The sequence below is a fragment of the Dendropsophus ebraccatus genome, chromosome 8 (genome assembly GCF_027789765.1).
Source record: "Dendropsophus ebraccatus isolate aDenEbr1 chromosome 8, aDenEbr1.pat, whole genome shotgun sequence".
NCBI lineage: Eukaryota > Metazoa > Chordata > Amphibia > Anura > Hylidae > Dendropsophus > Dendropsophus ebraccatus.
The window spans coordinates 90765297-90788783 of record NC_091461.1 but is presented as its reverse complement, the minus strand read 5'-3'; the positions used below and the strand labels follow the sequence as shown (position 1 = coordinate 90788783).

Below are 23487 nucleotides of genomic sequence, written 5' to 3'. Positions count from 1 at the left end.
TCACCCAAGTCACAACTTCTTCCAGTTTAGGCTTCACAAGGTTGCCGCACTGATTTCTCTCCATTCTCTTTTCCATGTAGTTACTGATTTCCATGCGCAAATGGTCCTTAAATGGCTTATTTATTGCAAGATCGAGAGACTGGAGATAGGCAGTCATTCCTGCGGGAATCATTACCGTATCTATTTTGCTCTCATGGAGGAAGTTCTTCATGTTTTTAGTGCGGTGTGTACTGGCTGAATCCCAGACTAGCAGACCCCTTTGGCCACCTTGCATAACAAGCGGCAGCATTAAATTGACCCACTGCCTTATAACTGCTTGTGTGCACCAGGCTTTTTTGGTTTCAAGAATATAAATGCCTGAAATGCGTTCAATATTATCCTTCTTGCCTTTAGCAATTATTAGAGGTGGGACTTTAGTTCCATCCAGACGAATTGCCAAAATACAGGTAACACGTGCACTTTCATAACCGTAGGCGGCACCCGGATAATCAATTGCAGTTTGTGGTCCTTGGCTCATAAACACGGCCATTTCATCCATAGCAATCATGTTGGAAAGTTGGTATTTAGAAAAGTCGATGTCATCAACAAAGGACTTGAATGCAAGTGCACGTTTAATAACTTCCCCATTGTTTAGCTTAACCAGTGTTGTGGACCTTCTTAGAGACAGTTCACATCTTTGAAGGAAGCCATCCAGCCAGCGATTTGATGCTTTGAAATATTTTGGGAATATGTGCAATTGTGGTCCCAATGCAAGGGCAAATTCTTGAATCTCAGCTCTACGCACAACCAAAGCCTTTGCTCTCCTGTCAGCAACCCATTCACATATTATGTCTTCCAGCTCAGGAAATAATGGATGCCGACCTGATCCACACTTGCGCTTCTTAGCATTTCCCTTGCAAACCTGTTCACTGAGGTTATCATACTCTGCTCGCCATTTTCTGACCATTCGGATATCCAACATCTTTTGCTTGCAGAAAGCAGTGAGATTTTTGCCCTGGGACTCCTCCACTATTCCTTTCTTATACTCCACAGAGTAGCTTTTTCTTTTTGAACTCATGTTGTCTGGGGGTAAAAATGTACTGTTACCTATACAGTATATCCAGGACCGGATCTAAATGCAACCCCCTCCCCCCCCCCCGATGCCAAGCCAGCTTCAGGCTCAGTAAGGCACCCTATACAGTACACCTTCCTCCCCCTCTGTAATTCTTCCCGCATACTGTGTACATCCTCTACACTGTATACCTTCCTTCCCCCTATACTGCATAAATCTCCCCTCTGTAATTAGGCCCCCATACTTTAAGCCTCCCTCCCCCCTATGTAGTTGGCCTATGTACTGTATGATTTTCATCTCCCCATACTGTCCCCTTGTGTGTACCGGCTTCTTATTATTTCTGCCTCCCCTGCAGCTTCTCTTTTACAGTATTAAGCAGGTGGAGAACGGAGTATAACATAGGTTCTGGCATTTGGACTTTGCAATGCACTGTACTTTATGGGGAGGGAGCAGAGTGTCTGCGGGGATCAGAACAGTGTACACAGCTGCAGGGTAGGCACCAGTCCCTCAAAGGGTTAACCAGGTTTTTCGGAGTAGGTCTTATTTTTGGAGAAACACTGTATTTTACGTTATCAGGATCAGATCAGGTCATGTGACCAAAAGCTTTACTACAAATGCAACTTATAGTAGGCATTATATCTAGACTCTTTCGCCCAACTTATTTTGTGAGAAACTTAAAGCCAATTAGTCAATTTAATATTTCTTTGATATAAAGGGTGAAGTGGCTACCCACACAGTACCTATACATCTTCAATTAATGGCTCTATTGGGTGACAGCTATTCCTCCTGACTTCCCCATACACATGTACACTCGTGTTCTCAATAGAAACAGGGAAAAGTCACTGCCATCATACCCAATCCTTCTTTGCCCTGAAATTTTCTTTTGGAGAAGAGCTGGAGAACCCCACCCCACCTGTCCCTTTAATCATGCTAAAATCCGCTATTAAAAGTTTACATCAACAATACTAGTAAGATTATCCAATCTACTTTTTAAAATATACCTGTCATCAAAAACTTTGGATGTGCCCTATGACATGTTCTGACAAAAATTTTGATCAGTTGGGGTCTGGGTGTTCAGAACCCATTTTTTTAACCAACAGGGAGAAGCATGCAGCTGAGCGCCTCTTTTCCCGTTTCCCTGTCTTGCTTAGTATAGGAGTCTGTCTCCTGCTTTGTGGACAAAGAAAGCATTTTTCCCGCACTGGTTCAACAGATGGGTGGGTGACTGAACACCCAGATCATGACTGATCAAAACTTTTGAGATGTTAAAAGTTTTTTATTTAATGATAGTGCCCATTTACTTCTGGGAAGTCTGTAATAGTTCCATAGTTGGTAAAACAGACATTCTATCTACATCAACATACATTGCTGCGCTTCCTTTAGAGAACTGCAAAGCAGCAACCTAATGAAGGGCTGATGACTCCTGATGCCAGTGTACTGTTACTCACCGGGACTGAAATCTATAGGAATATCTTCTTCTTTGTTATCCATGTAAGAATTGTCTTCATCAAACATTGGATCTGGGTTGACCAGAATAATATTCAATCTTTCTTCCTAAAGAAAAAAACAATAGATATATGAATACACTCTTTGTAATAGTCTTAAAGCAACTCTTTACCCAAAATCTGACCCCCTCCAAACCGCTTGTACCGTCGGATAGCTGCTTTTAATCCAGCATCTGTCCTGGGGTCTGTTTGGCAGGTGATGCAGTTACTGTCCGAAAAAAACAAAACTTTTAAACTTGCAGCCCTGTGTCAAATAGGCGTAGCCTAGTGTACCCATGCCCTAAGATCGTGACGCCCATGCGTCCCTCCTCCGTGCCCTGTTCCCTATTTTTCCGATCCATCACCTGTCAGAACACTGCACAGGTGCCTTAACGATCCAGCTCATGTGCAGTGTTCACACAGGTGATGAATAGGAGAAAATATTCCAGGGGCATTCCTAATAATGAGCAGGGCAGGGAGGAGGGATGGAGGAGTGTCGCATTCCCAGGGCATGGGTACTCTAGGCCACACCAATTTGACACAGGGCTGCAAGTTTAAAAGTTGTTTTTTTAGCACAATAACTGCATCACCTGCCGAACAGACCCCAGGACAGATCTTGGATTAAAAGCAGCTATCCGAAGTCACAAGCCGTTTGGGGGGGTCGGATTGTGGGTACAGAGTCGCCTTAATGGAGAAATTTCAATCAATGAAGGGGCTACACCGGCACTCACATTCTAGTGCTTACAATCCTTGAAGAAGTTAGGTGCTCAGAAGTAGAACAACCAGTAGAAACATTCATGAATATAGCGCTCCTACGACACTCACTAATTCTTACATTTTCTTATACACGGCACCAGATTATAACCAGCAAAGGTTGCATGGTTGGTAAATTTACAGGGAGTGAATGGAAACCTGCCTGGGATAAACATCTATCTATCTATCTATCTATCTATCTATCTATCTATCTATCTATCTATCTAAGATAATAAGAAAGGAAATAATTTAAGGGCAAACTAGATGGACCAGGTGGTCTTTTTCTACAGACAATGTTCTAAATTGTATGGTTTAATTCTTCTTCATAATAGAGATTTTCCATGTCTCTTTTCAGTGTAATTGCTTGTCTTTGTGCTTTTTTTTTGTCAAAAAGTGAACAGTATACTCTAGATCAGTGCTTCTCAAACTGAGGCGGGCCTCACCAGTGAGGCGCCCCCTAGTTGTTGGTGAGGCCCAGCTGGGGAGCCAGTTTTCACAAAGCAACTAAGATCTACACCAGGGGTACTCAACAACTTTTAGTGAAGGTCCACTTACCGGGGTCTATTGTCAGGTGAAGGTCCGAGCTGAACATCAGTAGGAAACGTGTTTTTTTTACTTTGTCACAAACGTTCAACTATTTATATACAGAATTGCTGCTTATTAGCGGGAAAACTGGCATTTTTTTCTCTCTCACCAGGCCTTTGATATTAGGTACAAAGGGGGTGACTGCCCTGGTAGTATATAGCCCCCCTGTTGCTCCCCCAGTAGTGTATAGCCCCCCCTGTGCGCTCTCCCTCAGTAGTATATAGCCCCCTGTTGCTCCCCCAGTAGTATATAGCCCCCCTGTGCGCTCTCCCCCTGTAGTATATAGCCCCCTGTGAGCTCCCCCCAGTAGTATATAGCCTCCCCGTGCGCTCTTCCCCTGTAGAATATAGCCCCCTGTGAGCTCCCCCCAGTAGTATATAGCCCCCCCTGTGCGCTCTCCCCCTGTAGTATATAGCCCCCTGTGAGCTCCCCCCAGTAGTATATAGCCTCCCCGTGCGCTCTTCCCCTGTAGAATATAGCCCCCTGTGAGCTCCCCCCAGTAGTATATAGCCCCCCTGTGCGCTCTCCCCCTGTAGTATATAGCCCCCTGTGCGCTGTCCCCCAGTAGTATATAGCCCCCTGTGAGCTCCCCCCAGTAGTATATAGCCCCCCTGTGCTCTCCCCCTGTAGTATATAGCCCCCTGTGAGCTCCCCCCAGTAGTATATAGCCCCCGTGAGCTCCCCCCAAGTAGTATATAGCCCCCCTGTGAGCTCCCCCTGTAGTATATAGCCCCCCCGTGCGCTGTCCCCCTGTAGTATATAGCCCCCTGTGAGCTCCCCCCAGTAGTATATAGCGCCCCTGTGCTCTCCCCCCAGTAGTATATAGCCCACTGTGAGGTCCCCCCCAGTAGTATATAGCCCCCCTTGTGCTTTCCCCCTCAGTAGTATATAGCCCCCTGTGAGGTCCCCCCTGTAGTATATAACCCCCTGTGCACTCCCCCCAGTAGTATATAGCCCCCTCAGTAGTATATAGCCCCCTGTGAGGTCCCCCCTGTAGTATATAGTCCACCTGTGCGCTCTCCCCTTGTAGATGCCCCCCAGACAGAAAAAAAAAATAACAAAAACAACTCACCTAGCACCTCGTTCCCCGCTGCGGCTGTCTTCTTCTCTTCCCGTCGGTCCGGCCCCCGGCTGATACGCGCTCTGTAGGGATGTCCCGGGGATTCCCCAGCAGAGCGCGCATCAGTGACCTCAGCGTACGCCGCCAGCCTGCACTTCCGGGAAGGACAGGCTGGCAGCGTACACTGAGGTCTGTGGTGCGCGCTCTGCTGGGGAATCCCCGGGACATCCCCAGAGCGCGTATCAGCCGGGGGCCGGACCGACACTGCCCCCAGCCCCACAGGCGTACTGACATCTAAGGACAGTACGCCTATGGGGCGGGAGGAGTGCGGTGGGGAGCGGGACGGACCGGATCCGGGGCGGTTAGGAGGTCTGACCAGGGGTCCGGACAGCTGGCCTCCGCGGTCCGGGTTCGGACCGCGGTCCGCCAGTTGAGGACCCCTGATCTACACAGTCCTTTTGCTGTTTACAAAAATCTCAATTTTAGCAACATTATTAATTTATTTTGTACTTGCTTTATTAGTATATAGGGATTGGGAGACGGGTAAAAAGGTAGCCCTAGCATTATTTATGCTTTTAAATGGACTTTTACCACAGATAGTGAGGCCCAGGCATCCTCTTGGTCAGTCTGGTGAGGCTCCAGCAGAAAAAGTTTGAGAAGCACTGCTCTACATGGTGCCACATCAAAGCTTTGTCATGTGATGATACGTCCAACATTCAGCAACAAGAATTAAAACCCCTATGTCTTTTGGATGCCGATGGTACCTTTACATCTTTGTCAGGATTTAAGCCATGTGAGTAACGAAGTCTGAGGTGTGGCTCTGGTGTATTTCTGTCACTAGATCCATCTGCAAAAGACAATACAACGCACTGTATACAATACATATATACACACACATAATACAATGTATAACAATACAATACCCTGTCCCACTAGTCTCCACAAAGAATATGTACCTGCAAATAAGAATCATTTAAAAACCAGCAGTTTTGTGCTCTTTGCACTTTTTCTGGATCTGGTACAGAGAAAGCAACACAACTGTTGCCGAAATGATGCTTTATTGTAAACCCCCCCCCCATCCTTTCCCCGAAGCATCAGACTGCTGATGGATTGCCAAAAATGATGCTGGTGGTTTACATTAGCATTGTGGTAACTCAATGTAAATGCGAGTTTGACTCAATATCCAGGATTACAATCATAATTTCTCCCCAGCTACTGAATGTACAGCAAACCATGAGAAACTGAACAATGCTTTTCTTAAAGGGAGTTATCCAGGATTAGCACTACAGTTGTTCTCAGTTTGTGTGTGGAATTGCAGTTCACTTCCTTTGAAGTGAACGGAGCAGAGTTGTAGCACTATACACAGCCTGAGAAAAGCTGCAGCACTTTGTTGGTTAAAAGCAGCTATGATTGTCTATCTAGCATGTGACAATCCCTTTAAAGGGATTTCAAAGTTACTAAAAAAAAAAAAAAAAAAAGCTATACTCTGCAGTTCAATTCTCCATCATGTCCAGCTTTGAGCTTCAATTACTTGGCTGCAGCAGTGTATATATAACATTTTTTGAGAAATACAGGCCCAAAAGGCTTTTAGCCATGGACGCCCCCTGCTGGGCAAACAATTTATACCCTTTTCAGATTCTTACTCACGTGGGCTAATATCAGCAGGGATCTCCTCCTCCTTAATCTTCACACGCAGGATTTCTCCATCTTCCACTTGCATATGTATTTGAACTCCATCCTATTATATATTACAGGATTAGTGAAATATAGTTATCTCCGACTATAGAAACATGGCCTCCTACACTCAGCTTACCTGAGGCTCCTGCGGGTGGATGGTGCGGTCTTTCTTGTAATCGGTAGCGTCCATCTTATGTAAACATAACAGTGGTCAGGCCATGTGGTGGTTCTGAAATGATAAGGTGAAAATACATCAAAAGGATAATGCAACATCTCTGATGGCTCCACAGGGAGCTCAATCCTATCAACCAACATCTGCTGGCATTGTACAGAATAGAATGCTTATAGGAGTTTTATAAGGATGTGCTTTTGGTCCTCAACATTATTTGGAGGGTATAAGAAGCATCAGCTCCAGCAAATCCCCCATTACTACTATATCCATCCACTATCAACATCATACACCTGCAGACACGTTTGACCTATAGGTATGGACGCAAGTCAGGGGTTATACAACATGGATCGGGGTGACATCACTAGGACCTATACTATTAAACAGGGATGGGCTAACTACAAATCCCATCATGCCTGGACAGCTAAGGGCTAACTACAAATCCCATCATGCCTGGACAGCTAAGGGCTAACTACAAATCCCATCATGCCTGGACAGCTAAGGGCTAACTACAAATCCCATCATGCCTGGATAGCTAAGGGCCTTATTACATCAACAGATGTCCTGAAGATTATCTGACAGATTTTTTTTTTCAGCCAAAGCCAGCAATGGACTATAAACAGAGAACAGGTCATAAAAGAAACACCGAGATTTCTCCTCTTTTCAAATCCATTCCTAGCTGTGGCTGAAAAAATATGTCAGATAAATCTGTTAGTGTAATAGGGCCCTTAGGCTTTGGCTGTTCCCAATCCCTGTATACTATATACTGTAACCAGGGCCGTATTAAAGTGACTGTACCACCAGGCCCAGGCAGAAGCACTGGAGGCGGCCGACCCACCCTAAGGCCTTATGCACACGTTCAGTATTTTTTTCTGGTCCTGAAACAACCCGTGAGAAATTGCGGATTGGACATCCGTATTCCATCCGTATTCCATCCATATTCCATCCGTATTCCATCCGTTGCTGGACCAGACTTCAACTGAGCAGTGAATGAATGGCAGACCCCCTCTGCGGCTGCATCAGACCCCCTCCTGCGGCTGCATCAGACCCCCTCCTGCGGCGGCATCAGACCCCCTCCTGCGGCGGCATCAGACCCCCTCCTGCGGCGGCATCAGACCCCCTCCTGCGGCGGCATCAGACCCCCTCCTGCGGCGGCATCAGACCTCCTCTGCGGCGGCATCAGACCCCCTCCTGCATCATCAGACCCCCTCTGCGGCATCAGACCCCCTCCTGCATCATCAGACCCCCTCCGGCGGCATCAGACCCCCTCCGGCGGCATCAGACCCCCTCCTGCGGCATCATCAGACCCCTCCTGCGGTAAGGATGCGATCTCCTATGCGATCCTCCTGTGCCGTTCTGCCTTCAGTGCTCTTAATTGATTCATTGATACTTTCCTAACCACATAGTAAACACCAATTTATTGAGCTAATTGGTAATGATGATTGGCAGCTGGGCTACAAAGGTACAAGTACCAATTACCTCAATAAATTGGGGTGTTTACAATCAACACCCCAATTTATTGAGGTAATTGGTAATTGTACCTTTGTAGCCCAGCTGCCAATCATCATTACCAATTAGCTCAATAAATTGGTGTTTACTATGTGGTTAGGAAAATATCAATGAATCAATTAAGAGACTGTGAGCAGTGAATGAATGGCCTGTCAGCTAAATTCGGCACAATATAAAGTATGCAATGTTCCGAGCAGGCACCCTTCTGTATGGTCTTCACCTTGTGGAGTACTACAGATCCCAGCTCTCTGATATACCATCACCAACACTGCCTCAATACATTCGTCTACTGATTCTGCTATAGGGCGGGTTCAGACTGAGGAATTCTCGCGGAAAATGTCCGCGGAATTCCGTCAGCTGTCAGCCCGGAGATCCAGAGAACTATAGATCCCAGCACTTCTATATACTGCTGTGCACAATAGGAGCATGAGTTATCCATATTTTTCTACGGAAATACGGATGCCAAACATGTTGCAATCCGCAAACAATCCGTAGACAATTGATGTCAATGAGAGCATCCGTGAAAAAATCTGGGTCCGCACCCGGTCCGCACTAGGACATGTCTTTTTTTTTTACGGATTGATTTTCATCCATTTCTGCTACTGATCGTGTGAATAGCCCAATAGACTTCAATGTGCACTAACTCGGATACGGAAATACGGATCCGTAAATTACGGAACGTGTGAATAAGGCCTTAGTGGGAAGAAACCCTAGCCCCTCTATGATAGGGTTCCATTGATTCTAATGGAGTCACGTCATGGAGGGGCTGGGGTTTCTTCCCACTGGGGGTGGGTCGGCCCGCCTCCAGTGCTTCTGCCTGGGCCTGGTGGTACAGTCACTTTAACAGCTGTTGCTGCCCTAGTCACTAAACCTGCAGATGCCCCATCTTCACTCACCAATTAGCTTTAGGATTTTCTAGTTTCTGAACATCATAGTGATATCTGATCAGTCTTAGGCCATACATTACCATACCAGATAAATGGAGGAGGGGACTAAAAAAAAGTAAAAAAACTAAAATTGTTTCCTTCCTTCTGCAAGGTGCTGCCCTTGGCACCAGACCACAGGTCCCTAGTGGTAAGTACGGCCCTGACTGTAACCACCCAATCCAATCGGTAGACAAGATAACCTATATCTGTCACACATAGGAATGGAAGGTATACGTCATAAAGTAGCCATCTTGGGGGAATGCAATTCTCTTGACGTCTTATAATACATTACATAGAACAATACACTGGACCCCTACCCAGCAAAAGGTGGTAACAGGGAACAACAGCCTGCCGGACCATGCACTATACATGGATGCCAGTCAGTCTTTGTGTGCAGACGCTCTAGTGCCCTATGCTAAATGCAAAATGCAAACTGCAAGTGACAACATAATGGACATAACATATCACACTATACATAGGCTGCACCATCACTGAGCCTTACAGATCGCACAGAAACTATAATATAATATAAAGAATATCAGTAACTATTACATGAGGGCACTCCAGGGCGCAGTTATTAGGGGAGCCATGTAAAGGGCAGGTACACTGTGCACTCCCCCTGCAGATCAGACAGATCAGCACTTACCCAGAGAAGCCGCATCTTCCTGTTCATCTCACTGCTGCAACGTGACGTCTCACTTCTCTTCCTGACACCTTACTTCCGGTGTGTGCGTTCCACGGGACGTGCGGTTATGCGTTCCATTCAGTATCAGAACAGAACACCGGGACTTCGGCCCCTCCGTGGCTGTGTGTATGGTGGGTGCGGTCGCATCCTCCTCCGGACCTGATATGCTTTATTATAGGGCTGAGGAAGAGAGGGGTAATATATAGAGTGACTGGGAGGGGTCACGTGATATTTCCTCAGCGGTTCCTAAAGGAGTCCTGGGGTGGTTAATAGGGAAAGTGGTGTTGGGGGAGGGGAGCGGCCCATAGAAGGGGAGTCACTGCTGATATTAGTAGAAAAGGGAGGGAGGCTCCGGGTTAAAACTGTTAGTACTTGTGGTTGCCTGGATACTAGTGATGTTTAGTCCATACCAGTGATTAGTACTTGTGGTTGCCTGGATACCAGTGATTAGTACCTGTGGTTGCCTAGATACCAGTGATTAGTACCTGTGGTTGCCTAGATACCAGTGATTAGTACCTGTGGTTGCCTAGATACCAGTGATTAGTACCTGTGGTTGCCTGGATACCAGTGATTAGTACCTGTGGTTGCCTAGATACCAGTGATTAGTACCTGTGGTTGCCTAGATACCAGTGATTAGTACCTGTGGTTGCCTGGATACCAATGATTAGCATCTGTGGTCATCTTGATACCAGTGATGCCTAGTGCCTGTGGATGCCTAGATACCAGTGATGCCTAGTACCTGTGGTTGCCTGGATACCAGTGATGCTTAGTACTTGTGGTTGCCTGGATACCAGTGATGCCTAGTACTTGTGGTTGCCTGGATACCAGTGATGCTTAGTACTTGTGGCCACCTTGGTACCAGTTAAGCATAGCATGCCCCTGTGTAAAACCAAAAAAAAACTTTCTTCAGCGCAGCACACATCCTACATCTCTCGCTGCTCAGAGCACACAAGTGATGTCACTTGTGCATCAGGTCTGTGGAAGGGAGCTGCCAATGGCTTCTCACTCTGGCAGTGTTGCACTGTGGGGGAGCTGGACAATAACCTATATTCAGTATATACTACCACTATGCAGTATTCCCCCAAATGACCAAATTAATGGGACCTGTAAATACAAATGAAATGCAAGTGCAAAAAGAAATAACAGTCCAGCTGGTGCAATATAAAATGTAGATAGAAGGGAAAGGCAAAAAGCAAAGGCAATACAGGAGAGATGGCTACAAATCCATGTGAGTCTTACTACATTCAGCCTAGCCACAAACCTGCCAGTAAACAAGAGTAATAGGCAGAGAGTCCTGGACCCAAGACCCGACATACGTTTCGCTGACACAAGCTTCTTCCGGGGTCGGACACAAAAAGAGGGGTCTGCCTATATGTTTTATCATTGACACCATCCTGCTGAAATCAGGGGGTGACAGGATCATTTTAAGGCTGTTACTTCATTCCTAAAAAATGTAAATAAATGACACATTAATAAAAAATGGGGGTTCAAGCATCATTCATGTCAATGCCCTCTGTGGCCGTGCTGGGTATCACAGGCAGCAGCTTTTGCTGTGCTGGAAGAAGGTAATCTGCAGCCTCCACCTCATATTCTCGGCCTCCAGCTCCACGATGAAGGCGTCCTCATGATCAGCTACTGCAGATCCTGGATCTTCTACTCAATCTTTACTCACAGCTCACTCTTGATCTTGTGTAGCGTCTGAGGAAGAGAGCTGGGGGGTTATGGGGTGCACAAAGACACCTAGGGGTCTCAGGGGTATTGATGGAGGGCAGAAGGAGATATGGGGAGCCCAGGGGCGTGTGTGTGGTGTGTGTGGGGCACAAGAACACCTGGGGGTCTCAGGGATAATAGTGGGGGGGCACTGTATTTTCAGTGTAGACTTGGCCCCCTATATCATGAGAACTGACCAGTTGCCGATTGTGCCCCTTGTGCTTCTTATGAGCTTCCTCCACCTGCAGAGTGACAGTGATAGAAGGGTTAATTCTCTTCCCTATCACTGACTGCTCTTCCCTCATCAATGACAGGCCCCTCCTTCTTTAATTATTGCTCCTCCCTCATCAATAACAGGCCCCTCCCTATTATTTTACCACTTCTCCCTCATCAATGATTAGTGACAGGCCCCTCCTCCATTACTGACTGCTCCTCCCTCATTAGTGACAGGCCCCTCCTCCATCACTGACTGCTCCTCCCTCATTAAGGACAGGCCCCTCCTCCATCACGGATCCTGCCCGATGCGCATTGCCTCCTTGTACAGTGAGTGTGTGAAGTCTGGGAGTGTCACTGCCCTGACTGACCTCAGTGTGCGGAGAGGAGAGCGTCAAAGCAGAGCAAAGCCATAGGGGGGGCAGGCAGCCAGTGACACCCACTTCAATGATGTCATCAATGTCATGCAGGTAAGCAAAGGCAGCTGAATGCCTCTGTACTACAACATGCCTGTCGGCCAGTCACCCAATATTGTCACTATAACCAATCCAAAGCATGGACATATGAAATAATGGTGGTATACTGTATAAGAGCACCACAGAGTTTGGTTTCACTTTGTAGGAATAGACAAATGTACAGTCACACATGACTTAACAGTACCTGTCATTCAAAATAATGTTTGACATGTCATCAGTCTCACTGCTGAGACTTGCTGTGATCAAAAGATATAGATGGGAAGAGAGCATGGCAGCAGCGCGATCCACTTCCCGGCTGTGTCTCCTGATCGGCAAATTCTGCCAATGGAAGTCTATGAGGCTACATTGTTGGAATAAGCTAGCGGCCGGGGAGCGGATTGCGCTGCTGCCGTCTTTCCCCTCCTTATCACAGCAGCAGTGAGACCCGCTAGGATAAATAACTTTTCACATGTCTGATGACATGTCAGAAATTATTTTTAATGACAGTGACAAACTTTTTTGTCGGAAACGAAAAGTGGTTTCTGCTGGAACATTTCAATAAGTTTGTGATAACTGTCATTTTTAACTGAATTTCTTAATAACCAAATATCACGGTAGAAATAGCAGGGTTTAGTAATAGTGCACACAGAGGAAGAAAATAACTATAAATTGAATTTTGTTTAATTTTTTTCACCATAAAATACTACATTTTTACAAATTGTAACAAAATTCCTGAAGTATTATATACATAAAAAAACATAGGGTGCTTCTTTTATAAAAAGTCAGAAGCAAGGTCCTCATTGTTCATCCAGTAAAATCCACTGTAATTCTCATGAGGCTCAGGGGAAGGTTTCCTACTTCAATTGACTCTGCATGATGGAAATAGGATATGACTATTTGGGTCAAACTTGGCAAGCACTGGTAGGCAGCATTGCTCAACAACCTGAAAGAGAGGAGGGGAGACAAAAAAAATAAGATAAAAAAGCACGATCTATGGATCCCACCATATAAATGGTTGAACAACTGAAACTGCATGATGTAGAATAACATAATGGCTCATGCATATGCCTATACTGCAATAATTGAAAAGGTTTTCCCACAATTGTAACTGATTGCCTATTCCACAGTAACGATAATCGTGTTGCAAGCCACGGCATAGTGAGGCAGTGGTGATTAGAAGCTATCCCCGCTTCACTATTTTGGGGCTGTGGCGCTCTACACCTTTTAATAGCGTCTAACAGTATGCTTGAATACAGTGAATCAGCTGGAATAACCTCACCTGGTCCCCACTCTGGATCATTTTGGAAGCACTGTGGATTGTAATCTTCTGATTCCTTCACCATTTTTCGTAATCTATTCAAGAGAACTTGCAAGTCCTAAAAAAAAAAAATAAAATAAAATAAAAAAAATAGTATTTATGTTTTTAAAAAATAAGGATTAGCATTAACATGAAGCCAGGTAAGTCGCTGAGCTGTTTAAGAGCTTGGCAAAGCCTCCCTCCCTGTCTGATTGACAGCTAGAAGAAGTCCTTAGCATGGTCAGGTATAGGAGATGCTGTACTTCAGGAGCTCACGAAAGCCACTTTGACTCTTTACTAGAAAATAAAAGCATTTTTCTACATTCTGGAAGCACAGACTGCTATATGAAAACTACTTTGTTTCTCCTGGCTCAAACGGCTGTCTAACAATGTCAGCAGTTTGGAACTACAGGTGACAGATTCTCTTTATGGATGCGTTCACACATACAGGATCTGCATGCCCAGAATTGATTTGCCATCAAATCTTCTGCAGATCCTGTACGTGTGAACGCACCCTTAGGCTGGGTTCACACTATGTATATTTGAGGCTGTATTTGTGAGGCTGTATAGCAACCAAAACCAGGAGTGGATTGAAAACACAGAAAGGCTCTGTTCACATAATGTTGTAATTGAGTGGATGGCCGTCATTTAATGGCAAATTTTTGCTGTTATTTTAAAACAACGGCTGTTATATTGAAATAATGGCAGTTATTTACCGTTATATGACGGCCATCCACTCAATTTCAACATTGTGTGAACAGAGCCTTTCTGTGTTTTCAATCCACTCCTGGTTTTGGTTGCTATGAGGACCTGACTTGAGGACCAAATACTGCCTGAAGTATACAGTGTGTGAACCCAGCCTTAGGGTGCGTTCACACGTACAGGATCTGCGTCAGATTTGATGGCGCAGATTTGAATCTGCAGCAAATCAGCCAATTTGATGGCCCAGAGTTACTTGAATCTGCAACTTCAAATCTGCGCCATCAAATCTGCTGCAAATCATGTACGTGTGAACGCACCCTGCAGCACTGCAGCAGATTTGATGGCGCAGATTTGAAGCTGCAGATTCAAAGCAAATCAATTCAGGGCCATCAAATCTGCTGCGGATCCTGTACGTGTGAACATACCCTTAGGGTGTCTTCACATGTAACGGATCTCAAGCGGATTTTACGCTGCAATTTCACCATGAAATCTGCTGCAGATCCATTGCATTTTATTTTCTATGAGAATACATACTTGCAGCGCGATTGACATCCCGCTGCTAGTATGTAAGTTAACCTCCCACCAGCCAGAACATACATTACCTGCTCCGGGCTCTAGCTTGCTTCGGGGGTCCCGGATGGACGTCCTGCTCAGCCAATCAGTGCGTTGTCCCACCGCAGCCACCGATTTGCTGAGTGGGATGTGCAGACGCCAGGAGCCCCCAAAGTAAGCCGGAGCCCAGAGCAGGTATAGTATGCTCCGGTCGGCAGTTAACCCCCCTGCGAATAAATATTCTCATAGAAAATACAAGGGCAATGGATCCGCAGCGAATTCGCAGTGTGAAATCCATGTGTGAAGGTACCCTTACTGTATGGAGTACGAACATGTGCCTGAGGCACAGCACATACAGGGACATGTTGGAAATCCTTCTATAGATTCTTTATCACAGCATAAACCCCTTAGTCCACCATAACCTGGATGTTGAGTTGATATAGGGGGGGCTTGGAAGCAAAGCGCTTTCCATATCCAGCGGCTGCCGGCTGCTTTTAGCAGCTGATAGTTGCTGTCAAAACCTAGCACAAAGCAAGTATTTTTTGTTCTCCTGTACATCTATAGTAAACTGGCCCATATCATTACAAAGTAGAATTTATCCCGCAAAAACAATCATATGGCTCATGGAAGGAAAGGAGGGAAAAAAGAAAATGCTAAATACTACATTTTCTGTGTCCTTAACATTATGCTTCCTTTGCAGTTCAATTTTAAATAAGAAATACAAGTTCTATTAAAATAGATTACCGGGTCATTGATTTTCGACAAGGGAACTTCCTCTTCTATGTCAGTCTCTGACTGACTTTCATCTTCCTCATAGTCTTCGCTGTCAGATATTGTCTAAATAACCAAAGAAAAGAAAGTATATCTACTGCAGTTATTCATTCATCTTAAAATGGAGCCAAAAAATAAATAGATACAGGCGTAGAAATAAAAATATGGTAATACAGTGCTGAGGGAAAAAAGACTTACCTCTTCAGAGTCGGAAAAGTCAGTATCGCCCTGAAATGCATTCTGTTGACCATGAGATGTATGTTGTGAAGTCTGGAAAATTAAAGATGGCATTTTTAATGTTTTAGGAAATTAAAAATAAATAAAATAAATAAAACAAATAAATAAATAATTTTGCAGAAATGGCTTTATATCCTTATAAATGTATCACTGCAATAAAGACCGATGTGGCTACATATAACTGAACTAAGAGACTAGTGTGGCTACATATAACTGAACAACGAGACTGGTGTGGCTACATATAACTGAACTAAGAGACTGGTGTGGCTACATATAACTGAACTACGAGACTGGTGTGGCTACATGTGAACTAATAACTGTTTGCTACATTATTTATATGAACCTTGGGTCACATGGGCAACTTTAAGTTAACTAAGTTAATTAAAACAAAAAAATATATAAACCTATATAGTATAATATGGTGCATCGAGGCCCAAGGCCCAGCTAGGACCATCACTGTAGATTCCATAAGTATATATATATGGATGTACTGTATGTGCATGCAGGTTGGCACAAATTCTGAGATCCTGTAGCATGCTCCTAGTATTTTGTCTCCCAGCATCATTTTTCCCTTACTATGGTTTATTATGTGTAAGAAGCTAAATAATATTTTTCGTAGCAACAGCCCGGCACTGCCAGTACAATCTCCTTTTTATATGGCTAATTTTTTTGTATAACACCATTCACTCATTTACCACACAAAGTATGGCTCTATGTCCCATCAATTCTAATGTAAACAGTTTTTCTGTTCCAAAAACTAGATGCATTGTACTTCAAGTGATCTGAAGAAATACTGACGTTTCTGCACGGTGCTGGATCTCTCTTAATAAAACCTTGACTGGTGCGATAACCTGAGGGTTTGAATGAAAGGAAAATACATTGGTTACATACCATTCTTCTCTGAACGCTGTATAAAATCAAATACATACACTTTCCCTTTGCCCATAGAATATTTATTTTTTTGTTAATAAGTTAGCTGATGGGCACATATCAGAAGGGATCCTCTCCCTCCCACTGACAAGATCACAACAAACACTGTGAAAACAGCTGTAAATCAAATTAAGATTCCACCTTAAACGCATACCTATCACTTTGAGACCATTGTAGAATATGCTGAAACAATCCTGCAGGTATGTGATTCTCTTCTCATGCAAGCCGAGGACAGAACGCCCAGAAGAGCGGTTGAGTGTATTATAATACACTTACAATTCAGACTACAGCACTTCCAAGGATTCTGGCTAGCGCCCGCATAAGAGGTGAACCCCTTACCTGCAGGATTTTTTCAGCATATCCTTCTGTGGTCTCCAACTGATAGGTACACTTTAAAATTAAATGTACTATGTTATGGCATATTAAAGTACACATCCATCTACACAGTGCAGAACCAGAACGTTTTAAAGGGATTGTCTGGGAAGCAGAAAATGTTTTACCTGTTCCGGTCCACAGGGCTCACTTCCACCCTCGGCACAACTCAGAAGTATAATGTACCTTCCTAGACAAGAGGGGACGTGTGGTAGTCAGGATAATCACATGCGGGCGGAACCATGCTTACATACAAAGACCAATATCTGCACGATGTTGCGGAGACTCTGTGGACATAGTATGCAACAATTGCGACTGTCACCCAGGCCCTCCTGTCTTGAAAGATGCAGAGAGTGGAAGTGAGTGCCAGGGAGAAGAACAGGTAAGATGTTTTCTGCTCCCAAGACAACCTATTTAAGTCCAGCTGTTATTTAGACTGGGAACATAGACTTTTGTGGCACCTAACCATTTTATGGTCCAAGTTTGTGCAAAAATTAGAACTATTGGCATAGACAAGTAACAACTAAATCTATAGGCATAATCCTTCAGGTTCTCCACTTACCTGGTGATGTAAAGCGCTTCATGTACAGATCCTTGTGTTGTTCAAAATACTCCCACTCCTCCACAGAGAAATAGACAGTGACATCCTGACACCTTAAAGGAACCTGATACACACAATAATACAGTTATCATCTAGACCCATGGGTTAGGGGAATAATACATTTAGACAGTGTAAACTTAGATTATATTAAGAATTTACCAGGTTTATAACAGTGCCTCACATTGCTTGAAAATCTGATGCATCTTTCTGGCTGTGTAGTATAGGGTAGTAGGCCATACATTTTGGGGTCTGGGTTACCAGGAGAAGCATGCAGCTGTGTACTTCACCCCCAGGCTCCCCTGCTATATCTCACTTATTGCAGTGAACCAGAAAGTAAATGATCCGTAGAGGTTTGAACTTTGAGAAGCCTACTAATAAAAAGGATTTTGACACGTCCCACAGATATAACCAATGGCAAGAGTCCAAAAGCACAAAATTGGAAATGTGGCAATGTAGAAAGTAGATCCACATCAGATGGCTGACAATCCCAGGGGAAAGCCTTGTGGCATTAAAGATGTGAGCTATGTTTTTACCTCACAAGCTGATAAAGACCCTTGTGGGATTGAAACGTAGCTCATGTATTTGGAGATTTCATAAATCACTCGAAGATTTACTCTATCCTGGATGCTCTTAGATTACTTAAAGAGTCACTGTCGTGAATTTTCTTTTTGCAGAAATCAATAGTCCAGGCGATTTTAAGAAACTTTGTAATTGGGTTTATTAGGCAAATATGCCATTATCTGCATTTAAAAAAGCCTTTCCCCAGGCCCCCCCTCCTCTCCTTTCTGTCATCCACTGCTCAGAATCAGGAAATCTCAATCAGACGCATCCTGTCTGTGCTATGGAAGAGGGGAGGGGGGAAAAGAGACGGAGGAGAAATGTCGGTAGCAGAGAGCAGAGAACAAAAGATTACACCCCGGGGGAGCTATACAGAGTGCTATTCAGAGGTCAGATAGGTCAGTGGTGACATCAGAGGAGAGAGCCAGGTAATGTAGCTTTTAATTAACTCTTTGTTGCCCTGTCTTGGTGTCTCATTTCCCTTTCTCCATAGAAGAACAATGAAGACAGGGGGAGAGCTTCAAACTGCTTTTTCACAATAGAAATTCGGCTAATAAACCAAATTACAAAGTTTCTTAAAATTGCCTGGACTATTGATTTCTGCAAAAAAAAAAAAAAAAAAAAAAAAAAATTCACGACTTTAATCTTAGATGTCCTACAGACACGTCAAAGGTTTGAAGTGACAGTAAAGCTTTGCACCTTTGATAAGTTGGCTAAGATTTTTCTTTCATTTATCAAGCAAGGTAGAAAGGCATCTTAAAATGGTCTAAAAGACACTGAAAATGTGGCGCAAGTCATTTTTTGTTTCAAATTGAACAGATTTTGGCAGATATAACAGTATAATGACCCAGCAGTGCTTACCTCTCCAGTCAGCAGCTCAATGATCTTGTTGGTGACTTCTAAGATCTTCTGTTCATTGTGTAGGTCATGAGTCAAGGAGTTTGGCGTAGGCAGTATGAGGGAGTCCTGGGTACTGTTCTGCCCGGCTGACTCCTGGCTGGAGCTTCTTGGTATAACATGCTCTCCAGATGACTTTAGGATTACATATTCCTGTGGGTTAAGAGAAAGTAATGTATTCCTTCTTCCCACTGCTCCATAGAAGAGTGCTATTCAGATGTCAATGACGACATGTCATGTAACATAATTCCCAGCATCCCTTACCCCTCTAGAAAGCAAGTAGATAATTTCCATTGTGAGCTCCAGGATCCTCTTAATCACATGACTTCTTTCCTTATACATCATTAGGTCTCGGTAAACAGACTCCGGTGAAGGTGGATGCTGATGACTTTGAGGAGAAGTCTAAAAACAGAGAAGTATTAAAGCAACCTCTAAATCACGGGTGTCAAAATGTCGCCTGTTGGAAAACTACAATTTCCATTATGCCTGAACAGCTAAAGCATTGGCGGTCCAAGCAACTGTAGCTTTGAAATGGCTTGAGGGAAAAAAGTTTGACACCCCTGTTCTAAACAAATTGAAGAGGAGCCTATTTATATTTCCCTAATTCTAAATGTGACAAAATCTGGCAAAAATGGAGAACAAAAACTGTACACCACACTTGATTTTTTTTTTTCTTTTTACTCTCAAAAGGATTCTATTGGTTTTAAACTATTGCATATAAGTTCATATTTTTGCATTGTATGACACACCTAGGAGAGAAGAAATACAATCGCACTGCAGCTCTTTACAAGCCAGGGTTGATAATGAACAGGACTGTAAAGTGACATGGATACATATAGTGAATAAGAAAAAATATATACCTGGACAAAGTCTGTATCTGCCTCAGCCTTGCACACCACATGTGAATTATTGGGACATCCCCCCACTGTATTTCTTATGTTGGATACTTCTGTAAGAAACACACAATGTCATTGAAAGTTACACTGTAGCAGGCCGAAACTGAGTATACATATAGTTACTGTGTACCAAGGTGCTCTTATTAACCTGGGCATATGGCTGTGGGAACTGCTTCCTCCTTACATGGTTTAGGACAGCTCATCTGATATTGGTCTTCAACTTCAACTTTTATACGTTTTACAATTCCATCCTAAAAACATAAAACAATTGTTTAGAACCAGCGATGGCCGCATAGATCACTGGTGTAAACTGATCCCAATGCAAACAATTACAACTAATTTTTCAGCTCTAGTAAAACAAAGCTGTAATTGGTTTCTGTGAGCAGTTTACATGAGTTACATCCGAAGTATACATGAGAAAATCCTCCTGCCATATAGTGCCAATGGAAGGCAAAGGCACGGCATGACCAACAGAAAGTTCCTACCATCCTTTTAGTGGCTTTAGATTTAGCTGTAAATTAGCATTATTACTATCTATGCAAGGGATTTGAATATATTAAACAAAAAAAGCATGTGCATGTTCCACTTGTTCTTTGTGCTATGCAAGGGATTTGTAGCTCTGTGTATAAGCATTGATCATCCACATGTTCATTTAGATTTCCACAATAAATCGAGTACATGTAAGGCCATGTTCTCACGTTGCAAGTAAATAGTATTTTAGGTAATAAAAAAAAACAACTAACAGGATTGTAACTCATTTATGAGAAATGTCTGTATTTTCTAAAGCAGTTACAGACCACAGAATACAAATAAGTCACGTTCTTTGAATTGGGTTGGTAAGTAAAAGCTTTAGGGTATGTTCACACTGAGTAAATACGGCGGAAGAATCCCGCCATGCTCAGTGTCCTGATGTGGGTGAGTGAGAGGGCGCACGCTCCTCCGCTGCCGCCGCTCTCCGCTCCAGGAAGTGACATGTCACTTCTTTGAGCGGAAAGTGGCGGCTGTGGAGGAGCGCGCTCTCTCCCATAGACGGGCTATGGCACACTGAGACAGTCAGGGTTCCGCTGTGGAATTCCGCCTGTTTTACTAAGTGTGAACATACCCTTAGGCACATTCCCAGTTTTGTTAATTTTTTTGTTTATGTAATTTGAACATAATTGATTATAGAGCCTATGCAATTTTGTCTAAGTTGCCATGTGATCGGCATTACCAGGCTTTATTACAGGTGTTTTTCTTGTCATAAATTACTGGAAAACACATGCAAAAGCCCAGACAGTCAACTTAAGACAAAATTGTAAATTGCATAGGCTCTAAAATCAACTAGGGTCCAATTAGGTAAACCAAAAAAGCAACAAAACTGTAAGTGTATGAGAACCCTAAAGCTGTGTTTCCACATTTGCTTTCAGAATGCGATCTGGACATGGCCAAAACTACGCTGCAAGTTTAGGTCCTGTCTGCAGTCATCAGAATCATAGTGCCACCCACCGCCAGAAATAATGCAATGAAATACAGTGTGCTACTATAATTGTAGGACACCACCGCTGCAACAAATCAGTTCATAAGATTTCTTGAAGTGTTTTGGAATTAAGAGACTCGACAATGAAATGGAGCCCATGTAAAGTTACAGAGCAGGGTTGCTGGGTGCTGAGATGAATAATGTATAACAGTCTCCAAGGCTCTGATTTAATAGTGTTCTAAGCTACATCTGGAATCAGTATAAGCAGCTGCATGTAAGCCTTTTATACCTAGTATTGGATGGATCAGTAAAAATAAAATACTACCCCAGGACTCTGGAGCAGTGGAAATAAATTATGTAGAGTGATGGGCCACTCTTCTCTATCTGGAAGTCTGATGGATGCGTCTGGGTTTGGTGAATGCCAAGACCACATTCCCTTCCTCACTGCACTGTGCCAAGGAGGAATAAAGCTATGGAGGTTTCTCAGAGGCTGACCTACACCCCTAAGAAGTGCTTACTTTAATTAAAGTGGGTCCCAATTAAAGTGGGATCCTACAGCACGTCTTTAACTTTTCCAACCTACATAACTCATTACTTTCTTTAGATTACAACACAAACATATCTATTCAATGATCTCATGTACTATTCACAAGAGATGAGCAAACCGGGTTCGGGTTCGAGTCGATCTGAACCTGAACTTTCGGCATCTGATTAGCGGTGGCTGCTGAACTTGGATGAAGCTCTAAGGTTGTCTGGAAAACATGGATATAGCAAATGACTATATCCATGTTTTCCACATAGCCTTAGGGCTTTAGGACTCTCTACTACTCACCATTAACACCTCCTGGTGATCTTGTGGGCCATTCTGGCTTTCCTTTTTAGCTTCCTGGTAATAGTGCTGATGACTAGGATGTGTCTCTTGCTCTGTGTTTCGACTCCTAAAACCACCTACAATTACAGAAAGTGATGAAATTATATGTAATGGTCTTATAATGTGTGTGTATATATATATGATCCTCAAATCGATTTACCCAAGATAAAAGTCTCCTCTTACCCTGTGATGTGAGAGGTTGGTGGTTCTCCATCATTACTTCCCTGTATAGATCCTTGTGTCCTTCTAAATACTCCCACTCCTCTATGGTGAAATAGACTGTGACATCCTGACTCCTCATAGGAACCTGACACAGAATGATATAATCATCATCAAGAAGCCTCTTAGTGTTACTATATTAAGTCCCCATATTCTCAGTAGCGCTCACCTCTTTAGTCAGCAGTGCGATGATCTTTATGGTGAGTTCTAAGATCTTCTTCTTATTGTACTTTTCATGTGTTTCTGGAATTTGTGAAGGCAACATGAGTGTGTTCTGGGCCAAGTTCCATCCTTCTGATACTTGAGGAACACTGCTTGATGTTGTGCTGTCACCAAGTTTTTTAATGATAACATAAACCTACATAAAAGAGAACACAGCATATATACACGGATTAATATTATACTATTAATGTGCAGAGGCAGATCAAAAGTACTGCAGGGCTGGCACCCTTTCAGAGGACAATTTTAAAGTGTTCTGCCACAGTTTAAGGGTGCCTTCACACCTACCGGATCCACAGCGGATCTCACTTCTGCGAATTCGGAGCCAGATCCACTGCGGATCCGGTACCATTCACCCTAATGATAGCACATACCCGCAGCGGGATTAACATCCCGCTGTGAGTATGAGCTTTAACCCCCTGGCGCCCGCCGCAGCTCCGCTGCTGCCCCCATCAGCCCCGGCGCCCGCTTTCCCAATTGCCGCCCGCATTCCCGATCATCCCTGCAGCCCGCACGCATCCCAGATGGCCGCCCGCATCCCCATCATCCCCGCAGCCCGTCCGCATCAACCCAGTAGCTGCGCCGAGGAGCAGGTAATGTATGCTCTCGGCGGCGGCCGGCGGGTTGCTATG

At 44.0% G+C, this 23487-nt stretch overlaps 2 protein-coding genes across 2 annotated transcripts in view; both read right to left on the bottom strand.

Moving 5' to 3' along the window:
- LOC138800063 (zinc finger protein 420-like) overlaps positions 1-23487 on the bottom strand; it is an 80051-nt gene that overhangs the window by 39603 nt on the left and 16961 nt on the right. The window contains exons 8-12 of the mRNA XM_069981870.1: positions 22806-22994; positions 22601-22724; positions 22379-22494; positions 20239-20341; positions 20055-20143 (exon numbers count right to left, since the gene is read on the bottom strand). Coding sequence (XP_069837971.1) covers positions 20055-20143; positions 20239-20341; positions 22379-22494; positions 22601-22724; positions 22806-22994 — 621 coding nt within the window. The remainder of the gene's footprint in view (positions 1-20054; positions 20144-20238; positions 20342-22378; positions 22495-22600; positions 22725-22805; positions 22995-23487) is intronic.
- LOC138799613 (uncharacterized) lies at positions 12936-19615 on the bottom strand. Its single transcript, XM_069981058.1, has 8 exons — positions 19459-19615; positions 19159-19347; positions 17701-17803; positions 16635-16687; positions 15798-15869; positions 15573-15665; positions 13557-13653; positions 12936-13220 (listed from the first exon to the last, which is right to left on the bottom strand). Exons 1-8 carry the CDS (start codon positions 19537-19539, stop codon positions 13213-13215), a joined length of 696 nt encoding a protein of 231 aa, XP_069837159.1. The 5' UTR covers positions 19540-19615; the 3' UTR covers positions 12936-13212.

Coding starts and splice junctions, on each gene's coding strand:
- LOC138799613 (XM_069981058.1), bottom strand. CDS start 19,539: ATGATGTATAAGGAAAGAAGTCATGTGATTAAGAGGATCCTGGAGCTC. Junction 19,348..19,458: donor TCTACTTGCTTTCTAGAGGG/GTAAGGGATGCT, acceptor CTTAACCCACAG/GAATATGTAATCCTAAAGTC. Junction 16,688..17,700: donor GAAGCGCTTTACATCACCAG/GTAAGTGGAGAA, acceptor TCAAACCCTCAG/GTTATCGCACCAGTCAAGGT.